The sequence below is a fragment of the Aspergillus luchuensis genome, chromosome 5 (genome assembly GCF_016861625.1).
Source record: "Aspergillus luchuensis IFO 4308 DNA, chromosome 5, nearly complete sequence".
NCBI lineage: Eukaryota > Fungi > Ascomycota > Eurotiomycetes > Eurotiales > Aspergillaceae > Aspergillus > Aspergillus luchuensis.
In genome coordinates, this window is record NC_054853.1 from 5,318,939 (window position 1) to 5,333,836 (window position 14,898).

The following is a 14,898-nucleotide window of genomic DNA, read 5'->3' on the forward strand; positions in this document are numbered from 1 at the left end:
GGGTGTATGTTATTCGCACACCCGGCACGGGTATGTATGTCCTGCGTCTTCGGCGCTGTACCAAGCAAGCGAGGGAAGGCCTCAGAGAATTATATTAATATTTCCTTCATTCCAATCAGATAGAGTCGCCTGTGTTACAAAATCTTTCCAGAAGACATTGCTTCAGGTATCGAAAGTCGGAGAAATATATTTAAGATGGCCCAACCCACCAAACGGATTTTGCCCCCATTGCTAGAGGAGTCGACTTTTGATAAGGTCCTAGACAAGCTTAGCGAAATTGTCGGTGAACCCAACGCCTCGCGCAATCACTTGTATGGAAATCTCGAAGGACCACAGGGGCAGAACTGCTATGACGATCTCTGGCCTCTGGGGAACCCAACCGATCATACCCCCAGCGGCGCAGTGAGACCGAAAACCGTCAACGAGATTCAGCGGGTTCTACAGATTGCAAACGAGTATAAGCTCCCATTGTGGACTGTTTCCCGCGGACGGAATCTTGGGTATGTCAACGTTTTCTTCCTGGTTTGTTTTCTCTAGGTCACTTTTTTTATAATCTGTTCTGTTAAGCGATCGAACGCGATGCAATGGCTTTTGACAAACAACTACTAGTTATGGAGGGAGTGGCGCTATTGTCCCTGGAAGTGTTATACTTGACTTGCACCGGATGAACAAAATCATCGAAGTAAACGAGGAACTCGCCTATGCTATTGTCGAGCCTGGAGTTTCGTTCTTCGATCTCTATGAATACATCCAAGATAGAGGCTACCGGCTCTGGCCTTCATGCCCCGCGCTAGGTTGGGGTTCGATAGTTGGGAATACGCTCGACAGAGGATTTGGCTACACGCCGAACGGCGAGCATGCGGAACAACAATGTGGCATGGAAGTTGTTCTTGCCACAGGAGAGGTTCTCAGAACTGGAATGGGTGCCCTGTCCGGAAGTCCCATGTGGGCCTTGTATAAAGGGTAAGCAAGTTGTCGGGTTCCGAAACAGAAGACCACTGCCATGAAGAAATATCTCACTGTTTAATAGTGGCTATGGGCCCAGTGTAGATGGTCTCTTTTACCAGTCCAACCTAGGTAAGCAAAAACCAGGGCAGATCTAATGGGTGGTAGCTATGCTAATAAACGAACAGGAGTTGTTACCAAGATTGGGATTCATCTAACACCAGCTCCTGCGTGCTTTATGGACTGCGTGGTCAGTGTTCCAAACGAGGAAGACATCGGCGCACTAGTACGGATCATGTCCGCTCTTGAGAGGGAAGGCATTGTTCAAAATCACGCGTCGATCGCAAACCCATACCGACAAGCTCTGTCCTCGGAAGACCCACTTGTCATTGGGAGAGCGGTGGGCCCTGGGATCAAAGGTGGCTATGCCACAAATGCCGACATGACAAAGCTTGCAAAAGAACAGGGTTGGGGTTACTGGAAAGCCCATTTTGCTATCTATGGCGCTTCGGGTGCCTTTATAGACGCTTGTTGGACCATCGTACAGGAGCGTTTTGCCGCTATCCCAGGAGCTGCGGCCACCGCCGAGAGACACGAGCACAAGCTTGGCGGTCGTTTGAATGCTGCAGATTTACCCATGGGTGAAATACCACATACTGGATACCCACGTCTTACCGCCAAGGATTTTGTTGATATTAGGGGAGCCAAGGGTGGCCATATCGCCTTTTCACCGCTCTTCCCCCCAGACGGAAAGCAGCTACAGGAGTGGTTTGCTAGGATACGGCCGTTGGTAGAGAAGGCAGGTTTTGATCTGTTTTCTGACTTCCATATTTTTGGGCGGTATATTATCGGCATTGTGCTTGTGGTATATACCCCGGCTGAAGCGGCTAGGGCTAAAAGTCTGTTTGATGAGCTACTGAAAGACGGCGTGGAGAGGTCCAGCGTTTCGGAATACCGCACACATATCCACTTCATGGACGAAGTTCGGAGACATTATGATTGGGGAAATGGCATCCTCCATCGCACACTGGGTTCTATTAAGAAGACGCTGGATCCCAATGGCATCTTATCCCAGGGGAAGTCAGGGATTTGGACGTCATCGAGACCCCTTACGGAAGCCATAGGGAATACCAGACTTTGACCACAGCATTAACATGAGCAGCTGGTGGCCAAATCGTAGAGGAACATCTGCTGTCGTGGGGTAAGACTTTATTGGGCAACATCCAAGACAATCATCCATCCGTGCAAGAATTATTATGCCTTATCCTGTCAAGTCTAGAAGAAATCCTAGATCACCTTGCAGACTGAGTACAACTTGCAACCTGTTACTACGTTTTGCATAATATGTGATGTTATTCAGTCCCGCTTCCGCAGCTCTCGCTGTGTCGCATCCAACTTGAGAGATGCAGGTCCGTAGCTATGCCATTGGCCCAGGAAAAGCCTCCATATCAAACCACACAAAATCCTGCCCAGGGTTTGGCAATATCGAACTGGTCGTCGTTTGGGATGCATGGATATTCTGAAAGTCGGCCTGTTGAAGCGATAAGGTCAAATCTTCCCATGCCCCTACTCCATTGGCAGATGTTGTGTCTCTGAAGGATTTGTAGAGGTCCAGAAAATTGTGCAAGCATTCACGACAACGCGAGATAATAAGATTATTCCTGTTTAAACGGCTATGCACTTCACTCGCGTCCTTCAGATCGGAGAGAATAAGGTCGATGTCCTCAGTTGCCATTAAACCTGAGAAAGACGATTGCGTGCTTATAAGAAGCATACCAAAGTGCATCATAGAAGCGTTGAAGACTGCGCAAATTGGTTAGATGGATCTCTGGGACGTGCAAGGCGGATCGAGTTGGGCCACATACCAAGGAAATTCGTCATCCACCAAGCTCCCCATAGCGACGTTGGACGAAATTGTTCGTCCACTATCATCTTTGCAAGTGCAACGCCTCTGCTGCAAGTGTGCATGCATTTTTTGATGGTCGAAAAGCCTGAATCCTTCAGGAGCGACAAGGTCTCGGTAGCGTTGGTGCCATCTGGTTTGTATTGGAGAAACCTTAAGAGCACGGGGCGATATATAAGAGCCTGCGCGGCGTGGAAATATAGGCTTAAGCCGGTCTGGAAACGTTGCATTTGCAAAGCACGTGGGATTTCAGGGGCAGCTATAACACTGCCAGGACGAATCTCAGCAGGGACTGAACTGCGCCATTCAGACAATTTCCAAGACAAGTCAAAGGCTGAACGTAGAGTTTCAAAAACACCCATGCTGTTGTTTGCAGCCATATTGTCACCGTAAAGTTGGACCAATATATCAGAAATGATCATGGCCAACCGACTGCATGTGATTAGTGGGATGTTTGGGTTGAAAGTAGCTGCACTCACATTTTCGCATTGTAGTATGCCAAACTAGTCATGGCAACCGTGCGGCTCTGATTAGAAGTAGGGAAAATGTCGCTCATATCTTCTGGGAGATCCTTGCTAATGAGAGACTTTGGAACAACCGGAGGCCGGCCGAGATAAACACTGACTAAACTACGAACAAGTCAATATTAGAAAGCAAGGCATGGGGTTTGGGGCATTGCTTACGTATCATTCACAACACACCAGAACCACGTTCTCTTGCATAATTCACGTTGTAATAGTGGTAAGTTCTGGGTAGCCTCGAGGGAATGCAGGCCTATTTGCATGGCTGCCTTGACAGAAAGCACATGAAAGGACCATGTCTGAGCTGAATTTGTCGAACATTGAAGATAACAAGTCAGGAGACAGAGCAGTTGCACTAAATTGAAGCTATCAGATTCCTGTAAAAATGTTCAGAAGGGACGCGCCATCATACCAGTCTCCAGGTCTGAATCAATTACTGCCTCGGGCATTGCCAGGTTAAGAACCTTTTGGAGATATTCCCAAGACAATTTGTCTTCAGCATCTGTAGGAGAGGCGAAGCTTCTCATCTGATACATCACAGCAAACATAACGAAGAGCAAAGCTCGCCACGATCGACTGGCATGGCTGGAGTCATTCCTTCTAAAGTCCCTATATTTTGCAAGGAATGTGTCTCTATATATACAAGGAAAGAAAAGGCCGATAGTCTCAAAATATTCATGAAGAAGAGAGGTGGCTTCCGGCTCAGGGGGCAAACTCTGAGCACCTGCCGCTGTCATAACACGCGGTATTAAGGAAGGGCTGGATGTTAGACTGCTTTGTTGATTGTTGTTCGCTTCAACACCTTCCGCGCGAGTGTTCGACAAATTTACTGGTGCGCCACTGAGATTCTTTAGCACTCGAGTGAGTTCATAGACAAGTGCGACATTGGATGAGGGACCTATGACAGAAGTAAGCAAACATTATCCCCGCAAGTTGTATGTAGCATCTGCGTACCGAAATATGATGAGAACGTGGCACTATCCGAGAGTGTGATTACTCCCATACCATCAACGCCATCCGTCTTGACCGGAAGATGAGCAGCGCCGGCTCCTGGATTACTGGTTGGTGAGTACAGTGTAGTAGAGTTCCGTCGGTCGTAAGTTTCCAGGCTGGTGCTGTCTTCATCGAGTGCCCCATCTGCACTGGTGGATGCTCGCCGAGACGCATGGGGAGATCTCGCGAAAGTCCTCAGTTGACTCTCCAATTCTTTCACCCTAGACAGCAGCCCGGACGTCTCAGATCTGTCAACATGCTAAGCATTGTCACCTGCAGGGGCGTGATGAAAGTGTTTATACCTCCGTGCTATGCCACCGTCAGTGGGCTGATCGTATTCACAGGGTATGGCCAGTTGCTCGCATCGTTTGCAAGAGGGGTGGTTTCCATTGCACTATTGTTGAGAGGCGCTGTCAATGGATACTTCTCTCTGGGGGAAGCTGCTCCGACTTACGCGAGTCTTTCGGTCCCGGCACTGACGACACGCCACAGAGACCCGTGCTCGCTTCTTCGGACGGCGATCTTCTTCCATCTCAGAGGGTTCGCAAAGTGATCGGAGTCTACAAAATGATTGGTTTTCTCTTGAGTCAAGATGGACAAAGGTTCGATGGAATTTTGACGGGTGGAATTGAAGTGTGTGAGTGAGATCAGCCACCTGCCTGGCGGCTTCACATCTCCGCACGAGGGGCCTATGGGTCTTGCTACGAGCTTATGCGGAGTGGATAGGCATGAAGATGGGGAAGGGAGAGTCGCGGTCAAGACGAGCCACGGCCGCGTCCTCTCGGAGTACATGGGTTTCAGGGATAATTACGGTACCCGGTTATTGTGCAGTTACGCCAGCGGAGGAAGGAAGGCCATAACAATGATCGGGTGTGTCGGGAGGCGGAAACTGCGGTATCCGGGCAAAGCGGGGAAAGGAGGGGGACAATGCCATTCTCTGTATCGATGGATCGGCGACCGGAATCTGCGTGTCACTCCACTGAAGAACAGCCAGCAGATTTCTACACGGGATGCAGCATCACCCGCCAGAACCTTTGAGAGGCAGCTTTGCCCCGAACTGGCTTGGTAGGAAATATGCCAAGTACACAACAATTGTTTGAACTTCCGCCTTTCAAATAGCGAGAATGACGACCTGGTAATTGCCCAACGAATTCTTATTCAGTTCGAAAACGTTACTATCCATACCAATACTTCGTTTAGGTGTTTAGTATCTTGACTTGACCACGTTCGACTCTGCCTCCCCTATCCCGGATTTGTACGCTTAGAAATACGCACCATGAAATCAACTGGCTTTACGAACCAGTGGTTGCATGTTTTAAGCCCTTGCCCCTGACCAAGAATTTCCACATCATACTCTCGTACCACCAGGGGAATCAATTTGTTCATTTCCAACAAGGATATATTCTTTCCAACGCAGGTCCGTGAGCCCATACCAAAGGGCATATAGCTTCGCTCCATGAGCGCCTTTTCGGCCTCGCTGGCATGTAACCACCGTTCCGGTCGGAATTCATCCGCGTCAACACCGTAGATCTGTTTGTCGCGAAGTATGACCCAGCTGTTCACGCCGACATTGGACTGAGTCAAACATACGTAAAGACTGTTAATTCCAATCAAACTAATCAAACTAAAATAAGAATGAAAGGAGAACAGCCCTTAGATCTAGCTTACCTTTGATGGAAAGAACTGGCCGGATATCACAGCACCCCCTTCAGGAACTTCACGAAACATCGGAAACCCCGTGCCAGGGTGCAAGCGAAGACATTCCTTCAACACCGCCTGGAAGTATGGAAGTTTTTGCGTATCGCTAAACCTCGGGATATCATCAATTCCAGCAACTTCTAGCTCATCGCGAAGCCTTTGGAGAGTCTCGGGATTACTGTAGATGAAATAGAATACAGCACTGAGACTGATAGCTGTAGTGTCACTCCCAGCTCCCACGTTGGAGATAACATTGGCCATGATGTCCCATTCTGTGAATCTTCCGGGGGCAGCTTTCTTGGCTTCCAGGAGTTTATTTAGCATAGGTGAATAGAAAGCAATTTTCTCGGCGCCATAGATCGCTTTTCTCGACCCACCCATTTTAACATTTCTTTCGGCGAAGTCTGCCAAAGCATCCGTGCCTAACAGTCCCATTAAACGGAGTATTTTCATTATCAAAGGCCGGAGCATGATAAACAAACCGATATACGAAGCTGCAGAACCAGCGGCATCGAGGTTTTTGATAATATTGCTCACGTCTAGCATGTTATCGAGGAACCCAAATCGCTCTCCGAACTAAAGAGAGACAGTCAGTTGTTGACCCATGACATGGCTAGACAGCGTTACACACTGTAATATATCCTATGACATCGAAGGCGTAGCACTGGACCCAGTGTGCAAGATTGACTGCGGAGGCCGAGCTGCCTGCCTGATCAAGGTGTCTTCGGAAGAGGCTAATACAACCATCGACGAAAGGCTCGTAGCTCGTCAACGTTGTCATGGAATACATGCTTGCGACTTTACGGCGGCTGGCGGCATGCTTCTTTGGGTCTCTTTCGGAGAAAAGGTTGGTCCAAGTAAGATCTTCTTCTGTGTTCCACGCATCATACCACGATGATTTGACGTATTTCGTTCCGAGGCCATAGATAGTCTTGAGGCATGCTGGATCACTCAAGCTATAGTAGTTCGGAGCAATTCGAACTATCGTTCCTAATACTAGCTTTAGCAACATCTACCAACGAATGCAACATGGCCCGTGGGTCTGTCGGCAGTGGTTCCTGCAGATTCATCTTACCCTTCTGACGGTGAAGTTTGATATTGGTATTGTGAAAGTCTCCTTTGATCATTTGACGCAAATACCATAGGTTCGTCAATCGTGACCAAAGGGGCCCTGGAATTTCTCTGGTATGTGAAACGGAATCCAACATCAAGCGTACGACATAGTGAGCCAAAAGAACAAACACCGCCAAACTAACAATACTTGCGGCAAGTGACATTTTGTGTCCCGAAAAACAGGGTAAGTAAATACCTGAGAGTTATAGCAGATCATCGGTATTGTGCTTTAACAAACGGATGAGCTGCAGCTGGCTAGCTCTGGCTTAAGAGCATTGCCTGTTTTTCACACGGGCTCCATATTCTACACGTGAGTTCGGGGAAGCATTAGCCGCAGACCGCGGTCGTCTGTACCTCTAACCCGGCGTATCAGACACCATGACGACCACGAATAAGGGGGCCGATGCGCGAAAAGAAGTACAGAACTTGGATTTTCGTCGTCAACCCGCACGGATGGTGGGGATGCGATAAGTTGGAAGAGGTTGTATATCATGTATTACACCCCCGTTAGCTTCCCATTGGACAACAGTAACAAGAGCATGTAAGTGGATACACTGGGCATAATCCCGAGGACTTCATGAGGACTTGTTGACTCACCGGACGTTAATACCCGCAGACACCAGCGGGGTTATGCAGAGAAAGCCAATGTCTTCCCTTCCGATCCCTACTTTAGATACAGCGACGCGCTGAAGGATAGAGGCAATACCGCCTATCATTTTGAATTATCTGAGAGTTCTCACTATGACTACTCCAACTCTTAAGTACGCGTTTACGATGAATGTCGAGCTTGCCCCAGCAATCGACTTTGGAGCAACATTCAGCGGCGACAGAAGTTTTATTGCAATTACTGGAGGGTCCATTGATGGACCGCGTCTGACAGGCAAAGTTTTGTCTGGTGGCGGAGACCGGAACGCTGTGCGACCCGATGGAGTCGTGCATGTCTTCGCCAAATATTCAATCCAAGCAAGCGATGGTACACCTATATCTATTACGAACGAAGGCTTTGGTCGGGCAAGTCAATCAAGTATAAAGGCGATCTTTGATGGCGACGGCGCCTCGGCCAGCGAGGGTGGCAAAACCTGGTACACAAAGACATGGCCACGATTCGAGGTCGCTCCTGGCAAGTGGGATTGGCTTAACACTTCTTGCTTCATTGGGGACTTACAACCCCCAGCATCAGCTGACCGCGTCGTCATCAAAATTTACGAAATTATCTGAAGTCGCCGGGGCTGAGTCGTTCGGAACGAGCTGCAGGTCATCGCTTGGAAGGATGCCAGCTAGCAATTGCTCGTTGGGAACTTGAGGAGTGGACCACTGTGGCTTCCTTTGTTGTCACTACGTTTTATACCTTTTCGATTAGATGGAACTAGAGTGCGATTTTGGGGAATACAATTGGCAGGCCACCGGGGATGAAGCAGTAGATCGATCTTCAGACAATACTCGAAGGCATAAATACATCCGTAGACCGAGTCAGTCACTTTCTCTCGAGATGCTTTTAGCGAACCAGACTCAGTCCTTCCGTAATCATTTCTGTGGGGGTCCAAGACGAACCCCTCGAAATTTTCCTATCCAAAGGTAGATCGGCATTCCTCACGGGTATAATGTTCCCCGCAGAAACCGTACGCCCCCGGAAGAGGCGCGGCTCACGGGTATGTAGATGGACCGCATACCCACGCGTAGGGATCTGACTATGTAACCTCGACGGCCTCGGGGCGGAAGTTCTTTGAGTGAGCTTTCCTTGCAGGGGTGGAGAATTCTGTTATCATTATCGCATCATCCTTAGCGGTGTGAGGTCATCGACTGCACTTGGCGGTGCTGTCTTATATCTTAATAGGTAACAAACTTGTCTCTCCTTACTGCCCAACCTGGAAAATGCCAGATATCCTACCATTCATTTATCTCGTCAAACTCAATGATATCACGGACATAATTGCGATTTCAGAACAACGATTCCAACGTGGTAACCAAATACTAAATAAAATTAGTTACATCCGCGCGTTACTCATGGAATAATCTTTGCGCGACGGAAGCGATCGAATGCCGTCCACCAAGCTCCTCTGCCGTCCGTCTCGACCTTAGCACTGCCCATCATCGCATGAGTTTTGCTCATATCTAACTGTCGATCTAAATCACATAAGGTCATCATAATACGCGCAAAGTCGCCGTAGCTCTTGTTGTTGCCAACTCTTCCCGTCTTAAGGCCCTCTTCTTTTTCCAGTTCCCTCCACTCATTGTAGTGCTCAACTAGGTACTCGTTCGGTACGGGCCCGGCAACACCATCACGAGGGCCTGTGCCCCTTAACCCGAAGTACTCGCAAATGACTGGCCACCTCTCACTCCAAGACGCCGGTCTAGCGCTGTCTGTCACATTGTACCGTTGTCCTGCAGTTTCTTGTGGGTGGAGGGATGCGTATATGGCCGTCTTTGCTATGATATCCTGGCTGCTGTCCTGTGACAAACATTCCCATGATCGTTGTGTCCCTGGAAAGACCACTTCACTACCCTTGCCGTTTATCTTGGCGTAGAGAGCCAGATATGTAGCAAGTATCTGGGCCATGCAATAATAATTGTTGTGAGGTACAAAGCCGACAACCAGGTTAGGCATCAGCTCGCAGAAGGACCAACTTTTTCCCTGGGAAATCCAAGACAGCTGGTCGACTTGGTGATAATAAAATATCTGCGATGCGAATGGTTCGGGCATTCGCGGTAGCGACTCTTTGAGCGGAACCTGATCGCGGAATGGGAATTGCTCCAGAAGGTGAGATCCATATGATTTGGCCCCAGTCCCAAGAACAACGAACTTGAGGTGGGACGAAACATTCTGGATGGCAAGCACGCTTCGTTTCACTAGCTCTGTATTTTTATGTACCTCCGCCTTCGGATCGGCGTCCATGATATACGCTAAATGGATTAGTGCTCGCACGGAGTTGGTTACTGAAAAGGGAATACGCACCAAAATAGTAGACATGGGTTATTTTGTCGGCGTTTGCCACCTTCCTTTTCAACTCATCCTCTAAGGTCTCTTGATTTGCGTCGGCGAGCAGATCGATTCCGCTGACGAGATCTAGCTTGGGTGATTTCGACCATAATGTGTCTTGCAAGCTAAGTGGTCTGTGTGTCAATGCTGTGACAGATGCAAAGGAATCCTCGGATGGATATCCTTGCAAGAGAGCGTTCACCACAGCCCAACCATTGACTCCACTGGCGCCTAGGCCCGTATATTAGTAAAGTTCGGTGGTAGTTAAGAATAGTTACTAAGGTCAAATACTCACCAAACACTATCGCGTGGTTTTCAGACATGATTCGAATAGAATCTAGGATAGAAGCAAGGACAAGACCAGATATTGAATATGCAGGATGGCTTGCTTGTTTCACCGGCACAAACGCGTCGTTATATATCACGTCTTGTTGCACTGCATAATAACATGTCCACTCGCCTCGAGCCGCTCATTTTACTTCCATCGCAGCCATGTGACACTCCTATTGCACGCTATTCACCAAGAAGGCAATACACGGTTGCTCATATTGGATTTCCGAACCAATCGATCCACCGGGCAACAAACTGTGATGCTTCCGGCCGACTCAAAGTACGTATTTGCTGAGTCAATCACAGAGATACCGTCATTCCACTGCAGATCAGTAACTCAAGACGTTATTAACTTAACCCACTATGCTGAATAAGCGGAGCATACGCAAGGTTCCGAGCCGAATGAAGACATGCAACGCTAAATACCGGGACTTACGGTGTGGAGCTCCGGTAAGTGGACGGTACTCACCAGGTAATTACCAGGCAGCACAAACCGCTAGCAGACAGGTACAGTTCGATGAGTACGACGCTGGTAGCTGTGCACAATTTCCCAAACAACCTTATACAAACCATTGTATGGAGTTTCGCGGATCTCGGGGGTATGCAGCTGTTGCACCTAATAAAAGCGCACCCATATCCGTCAATATGAGACTAGGAAACCCTGCACCTTCCGGTTTGGGTAGAAGACAGGACAGCTGGCTGGCCCCGGTCCTATGCCGCAAAAGGATGGCAGACCGATGATCTTACTCACCAAATCATCTGTATCCCGCTTTTCGAACTATAAGAGCCTCCAAATTCCCCGACAGTCAAGGATATGCGTCAGGAACAACAGAGCAAAATCTGGAAGCGGGAGCAAAATGACACGTACCAACAGCGACGAAGCTAATGGCGGTGGGTCGACCTTCAGAAGCAATTTTATCAAAGATGGCGTTCTCCGGTACCCTCCAACATCCGTCAAGGTTGTAATTGTCGGTGGCGGGATATCGGGCTTGTTCGCTGCTCTCGAATGCTGGAGAAAGGGACATGATGTGCAGGTTGTTGAAAGGGGAGCAAACATCTCTGAGGCAGGTAAGCGCGGTTCCCATGGAGAGAATTTATTCCTGCTCTGTAATGGCCCGGCTCACCCTTGTTAGGCGACGTTGTCGGAATTGGTCCGTCTGCCTGGGTCTCGCTGCAGAAGTACCCGTCGATGTTTGAGGAGTGGAATCGTATTTCTGACGATCCCGTGTGGCTCTTTTGCGGGGAGGATGGAAGACCTGTTGCTCCTCCGTCAGAATATGAGTATAACTCGAACGGTGTCGCGCAACATGTATGCTATCCTCTTCGCATCAAGCCCCTCATGGTTCGCTCCCAATTGGCCGAGATGTTAGCAGGCCAATGCAAGAGGCTTGGCATCCCAATACACTTCAATACTCCAATTGTTGACTACGAGGAGGATGGCCCCAGCAAGAGAGCAACAGCTATGACTACTGATGGTCAGCGCTTTAGCGGGGACGTTGTGATCGCTGCCGACGGGATTGGAACCAAGTCGCACAAGATTGTCCTCGGTGAGGAGGTCAGGGCTATCAGCACCGGATTTATTATATATCGCCTCAAGTGCCCCGTTTCGCGGCTAGCAAACGCCCCGGCATTCCAGCAGCTTTACCAGCAGATGGGGAGACCGGAAATCCGACTGGGGCCCGCTGGTCAACTTCATTACGCGCTTACGATGGCCAAAGACTATGTCTCCTTGGGATTATCAGTCAAGGTAGGCCACGGGCGCTCATTTGATAATCGCCAAATGTTAATCTATTCTACCAGGATGATGGAACCGCAACCGAGTCATGGTCCGCAACCGTGTCAAGAGACTATGTTCTGTCAGAGCATCCTGAATTCATTGATTGCCAACCCGTAATCGCTGACATTATCCGCAATGCGCCGGATAACAGCATAGTGCGCTGGCCATTGGTGATGCGCAACCCGCAGCCGAAATGGACTTCGCCTTGCGGGAGAATTGTGCAGATTGGAGACAGTGCACATAGCTTTCTTCCTACATCTGGGAATGGAGCGACGATGGCTATTGAAGATGCGCTTTCCATTGCAGATTGCCTACGACTGGGGGCAGATGATGTTGGAACTGCAACCCAAGTACACCAGCTTCTTAGGTGAGATCCTGACCAGCGCTGGTTGCCTGCGGTTTTTGACCAGCCGGACGCATTGCTAATGTATTGCCACGCAGATACCAACGCGCATCCGTCGTGCAGCAGACTGGAATGAATAATCGGAGCGAAATCAACAACAAAATGTCAAACGACGTGCTGCGTCAGGGAAAATGGATCTGGACTCACAATCCTGAGCAATATGCGACCACAGAATTCTATCGGGCCCGCTCGTGCCTCGAAAGTGGTGCGGAATTCCATAATACCAACCTGCCACCAGGATACGTATGGACACCTTGGACCATTGAGGAAGAGATGGCGAAGGAGAAAGCGGGTGTACATAGCCAGGATTTGAAGAAAAACGGTTACTGGGGTGTTGTTTGATGAAGCGGTAAATGGTTGGGTGCTGGTGGATGTGACTTAGGGTTGGTGGGCTATATACTAGCAGTACCTGAACCTGAAGCTATGACTCGGGGGTTTAGTTGCCGCTCAGTTGGCTAGTTAACTAGTTAACGAATACTAGTTACCCGGACTGGCCTCTCATCCGCCCGAGTTGCGTACCCAACTGGCTAAGATAACTGCAGCACTTTAAACAACAGCCATTTCATTAGAGCATTTGTCTCCAAATTTGCGACAATATGAGATATTTTTGTACTTTCAATTTGCGCTTTGAATGATAAAAGAACCCTTGAGTGTTCGTTATGCTGCAGCCGTCATTGATGTATCAAACCCATACTATAAAACATCCACGATCCGGGCCGATAATTGATCAAACCGAATTCTAGGGAAGGAAACTCAAACTCAAATGAAAACCAGTAATCAGTTACGTGCGTCCTAAGCTACCCTTCCACCAATATTATGCAACACGAGCCTAACAACAATTCAAAGATTAACCATCTTTTCAATGCCTGATTGCCCCAAAGCGCAATATATATATATCACAACTCTACTTCAGATGATTACTACAAACCTGAATATAGAATTTTATAATTCAAAAATATTGGTCGGTCTATGTAGAATTGGATATATCGATCAATTCATTTTTGGTACATGCGTATCCACTAAAGGACGTCTTCGCGAAGATTCAAAAAGGCCTTCAGCTCGGACATTATTGCTCAGTGCTGAACGAATCCTTCATGCCCTCATCATGGGTGTTTTGCAAAGTTAAAAAAGGCTCTGCGATTCATAGGATACGCCACAAGCAATAGTTGGCGAATAGGTTGTAGTTACCTACATCCGGTGATCAATGTTAGTAAACATGCAATTAGGGTTCAGGCTACGAAACATTACAACACATCGATCGCTCAAGAAGACCAGGGCTCGAAGACGATAAGCGAGGCTGCAGATAAGAGCCCCAACCTAAAGGCTGCCTGTCCTACGGAACGGCTGGTAGACGGGCGGCGTCCACGATGCCGTCCCGTCTCGGCATGGTATACGCAGACTACGAAACGTTTGCGGTATTTTTGCTAGTGGCTCGTGATTCAGTATGCGTAGTATTTCCCGGATAATATCACATAGAGCGCAGACCAAATAACTCACTACACTCTTGTAGAGTATTCGGGAGGCGGGACTACTCTAGTCGAGCAGGGAGCGGACTTATGATTTCATGATAGCTTTATATCCATATAACAATGCGAAATATACACTAGATAGCAAGATCAATCGATTATCAAGGCAGAAGTAAAGACAGATATCCATGTTGACTGGCATAATTGAACAAAGGGACAAAACTACCATGCGATACCACTGTATGTAAGAGAACTTAAAGCCATGAAATAAATAAAGTAGACAGTTTGAGCCTAAACAGGACTATGACTATTGATATTCCTATCAGTGGTCAGCGAACTCGGTGAACCAAAATTATGGCTGAGATGGAGATTATACTTTCAGTGAAAAGGCTGGTTATCAGATAGCACAGAAATCGTCAAGGGGATAGTGTACAAACTGGCAGAAACAAGATGATAATAGAATATAATTGTCTAGAAATAGATATCAGTAAGCTCATCATTTACAGGCAATTAGCGCTAAGCTACGAACAGCAGCCAATTAGCAGACATGAACAGTAGCGCTAAAGGAGGATATTTTAGATATCCTGCTTACCGATAAATTGTCTCTAGGCTCTTGAAAGCCAAACTTCGGATCTTCTGCCACTCTAGCACGTTCAACTAATGTGGCTAAAGTACGGCTGAACGGACGGGAAGCCCTCTTCTCTACACCCTGTGGTCGTATGTGCTTTATGCTCATAGTGACGGGTTCATATCGCATGCGTACATGTTGCAC

The 14,898-nt window shown here is 48.2% G+C and overlaps 6 protein-coding genes across 6 annotated transcripts; 3 read left to right on the forward strand and 3 right to left on the reverse strand.

The window, feature by feature from the left end:
- Window positions 1-195: 195 nt before the first annotated feature.
- Window positions 196-2,086, forward strand: AKAW2_51741S (uncharacterized protein; the record flags this gene model as incomplete). The annotated part of the gene is made up of 4 exons (XM_041691704.1): window positions 196-500; window positions 610-963; window positions 1,031-1,077; window positions 1,134-2,086. 4 exons carry the CDS (start codon window positions 196-198, stop codon window positions 2,084-2,086), a joined length of 1,659 nt encoding a protein of 552 aa, XP_041545162.1.
- A 276-nt stretch (window positions 2,087-2,362) lies between these two features.
- AKAW2_51742A (Zn(II)2Cys6 transcription factor) lies at window positions 2,363-4,894 on the reverse strand (the record flags this gene model as incomplete). The annotated part of the gene is made up of 8 exons (XM_041691705.1): window positions 2,363-2,748; window positions 2,811-3,280; window positions 3,328-3,477; window positions 3,532-3,724; window positions 3,782-4,267; window positions 4,324-4,610; window positions 4,665-4,756; window positions 4,817-4,894. 8 exons carry the CDS (start codon window positions 4,892-4,894, stop codon window positions 2,363-2,365), a joined length of 2,142 nt encoding a protein of 713 aa, XP_041545163.1.
- Window positions 4,895-5,962: 1,068 nt separating this feature from the next.
- Window positions 5,963-7,337, reverse strand: AKAW2_51743A (cytochrome P450; the record flags this gene model as incomplete). Its single annotated transcript, XM_041691706.1, has 4 exons — window positions 5,963-5,977; window positions 6,031-6,636; window positions 6,692-7,050; window positions 7,136-7,337. The coding sequence occupies 4 exons, from the start codon at window positions 7,335-7,337 to the stop codon at window positions 5,963-5,965; spliced, it is 1,182 nt and encodes a 393-aa protein (XP_041545164.1).
- A 577-nt stretch (window positions 7,338-7,914) lies between these two features.
- On the forward strand, window positions 7,915-8,391 carry AKAW2_51744S (DUF3237 domain-containing protein; the record flags this gene model as incomplete). The annotated part of the gene is made up of 1 exon (XM_041691707.1): window positions 7,915-8,391. The coding sequence occupies one exon, from the start codon at window positions 7,915-7,917 to the stop codon at window positions 8,389-8,391; it is 477 nt and encodes a 158-aa protein (XP_041545165.1).
- A 784-nt stretch (window positions 8,392-9,175) lies between these two features.
- Window positions 9,176-10,473, reverse strand: AKAW2_51745A (SDR family oxidoreductase; the record flags this gene model as incomplete). The annotated part of the gene is made up of 3 exons (XM_041691708.1): window positions 9,176-10,074; window positions 10,127-10,381; window positions 10,446-10,473. The coding sequence occupies 3 exons, from the start codon at window positions 10,471-10,473 to the stop codon at window positions 9,176-9,178; spliced, it is 1,182 nt and encodes a 393-aa protein (XP_041545166.1).
- An 864-nt stretch (window positions 10,474-11,337) lies between these two features.
- On the forward strand, window positions 11,338-13,002 carry AKAW2_51746S (uncharacterized protein; the record flags this gene model as incomplete). The annotated part of the gene is made up of 4 exons (XM_041691709.1): window positions 11,338-11,548; window positions 11,614-12,227; window positions 12,281-12,624; window positions 12,699-13,002. The coding sequence occupies 4 exons, from the start codon at window positions 11,338-11,340 to the stop codon at window positions 13,000-13,002; spliced, it is 1,473 nt and encodes a 490-aa protein (XP_041545167.1).
- Window positions 13,003-14,898: the final 1,896 nt, after the last annotated feature.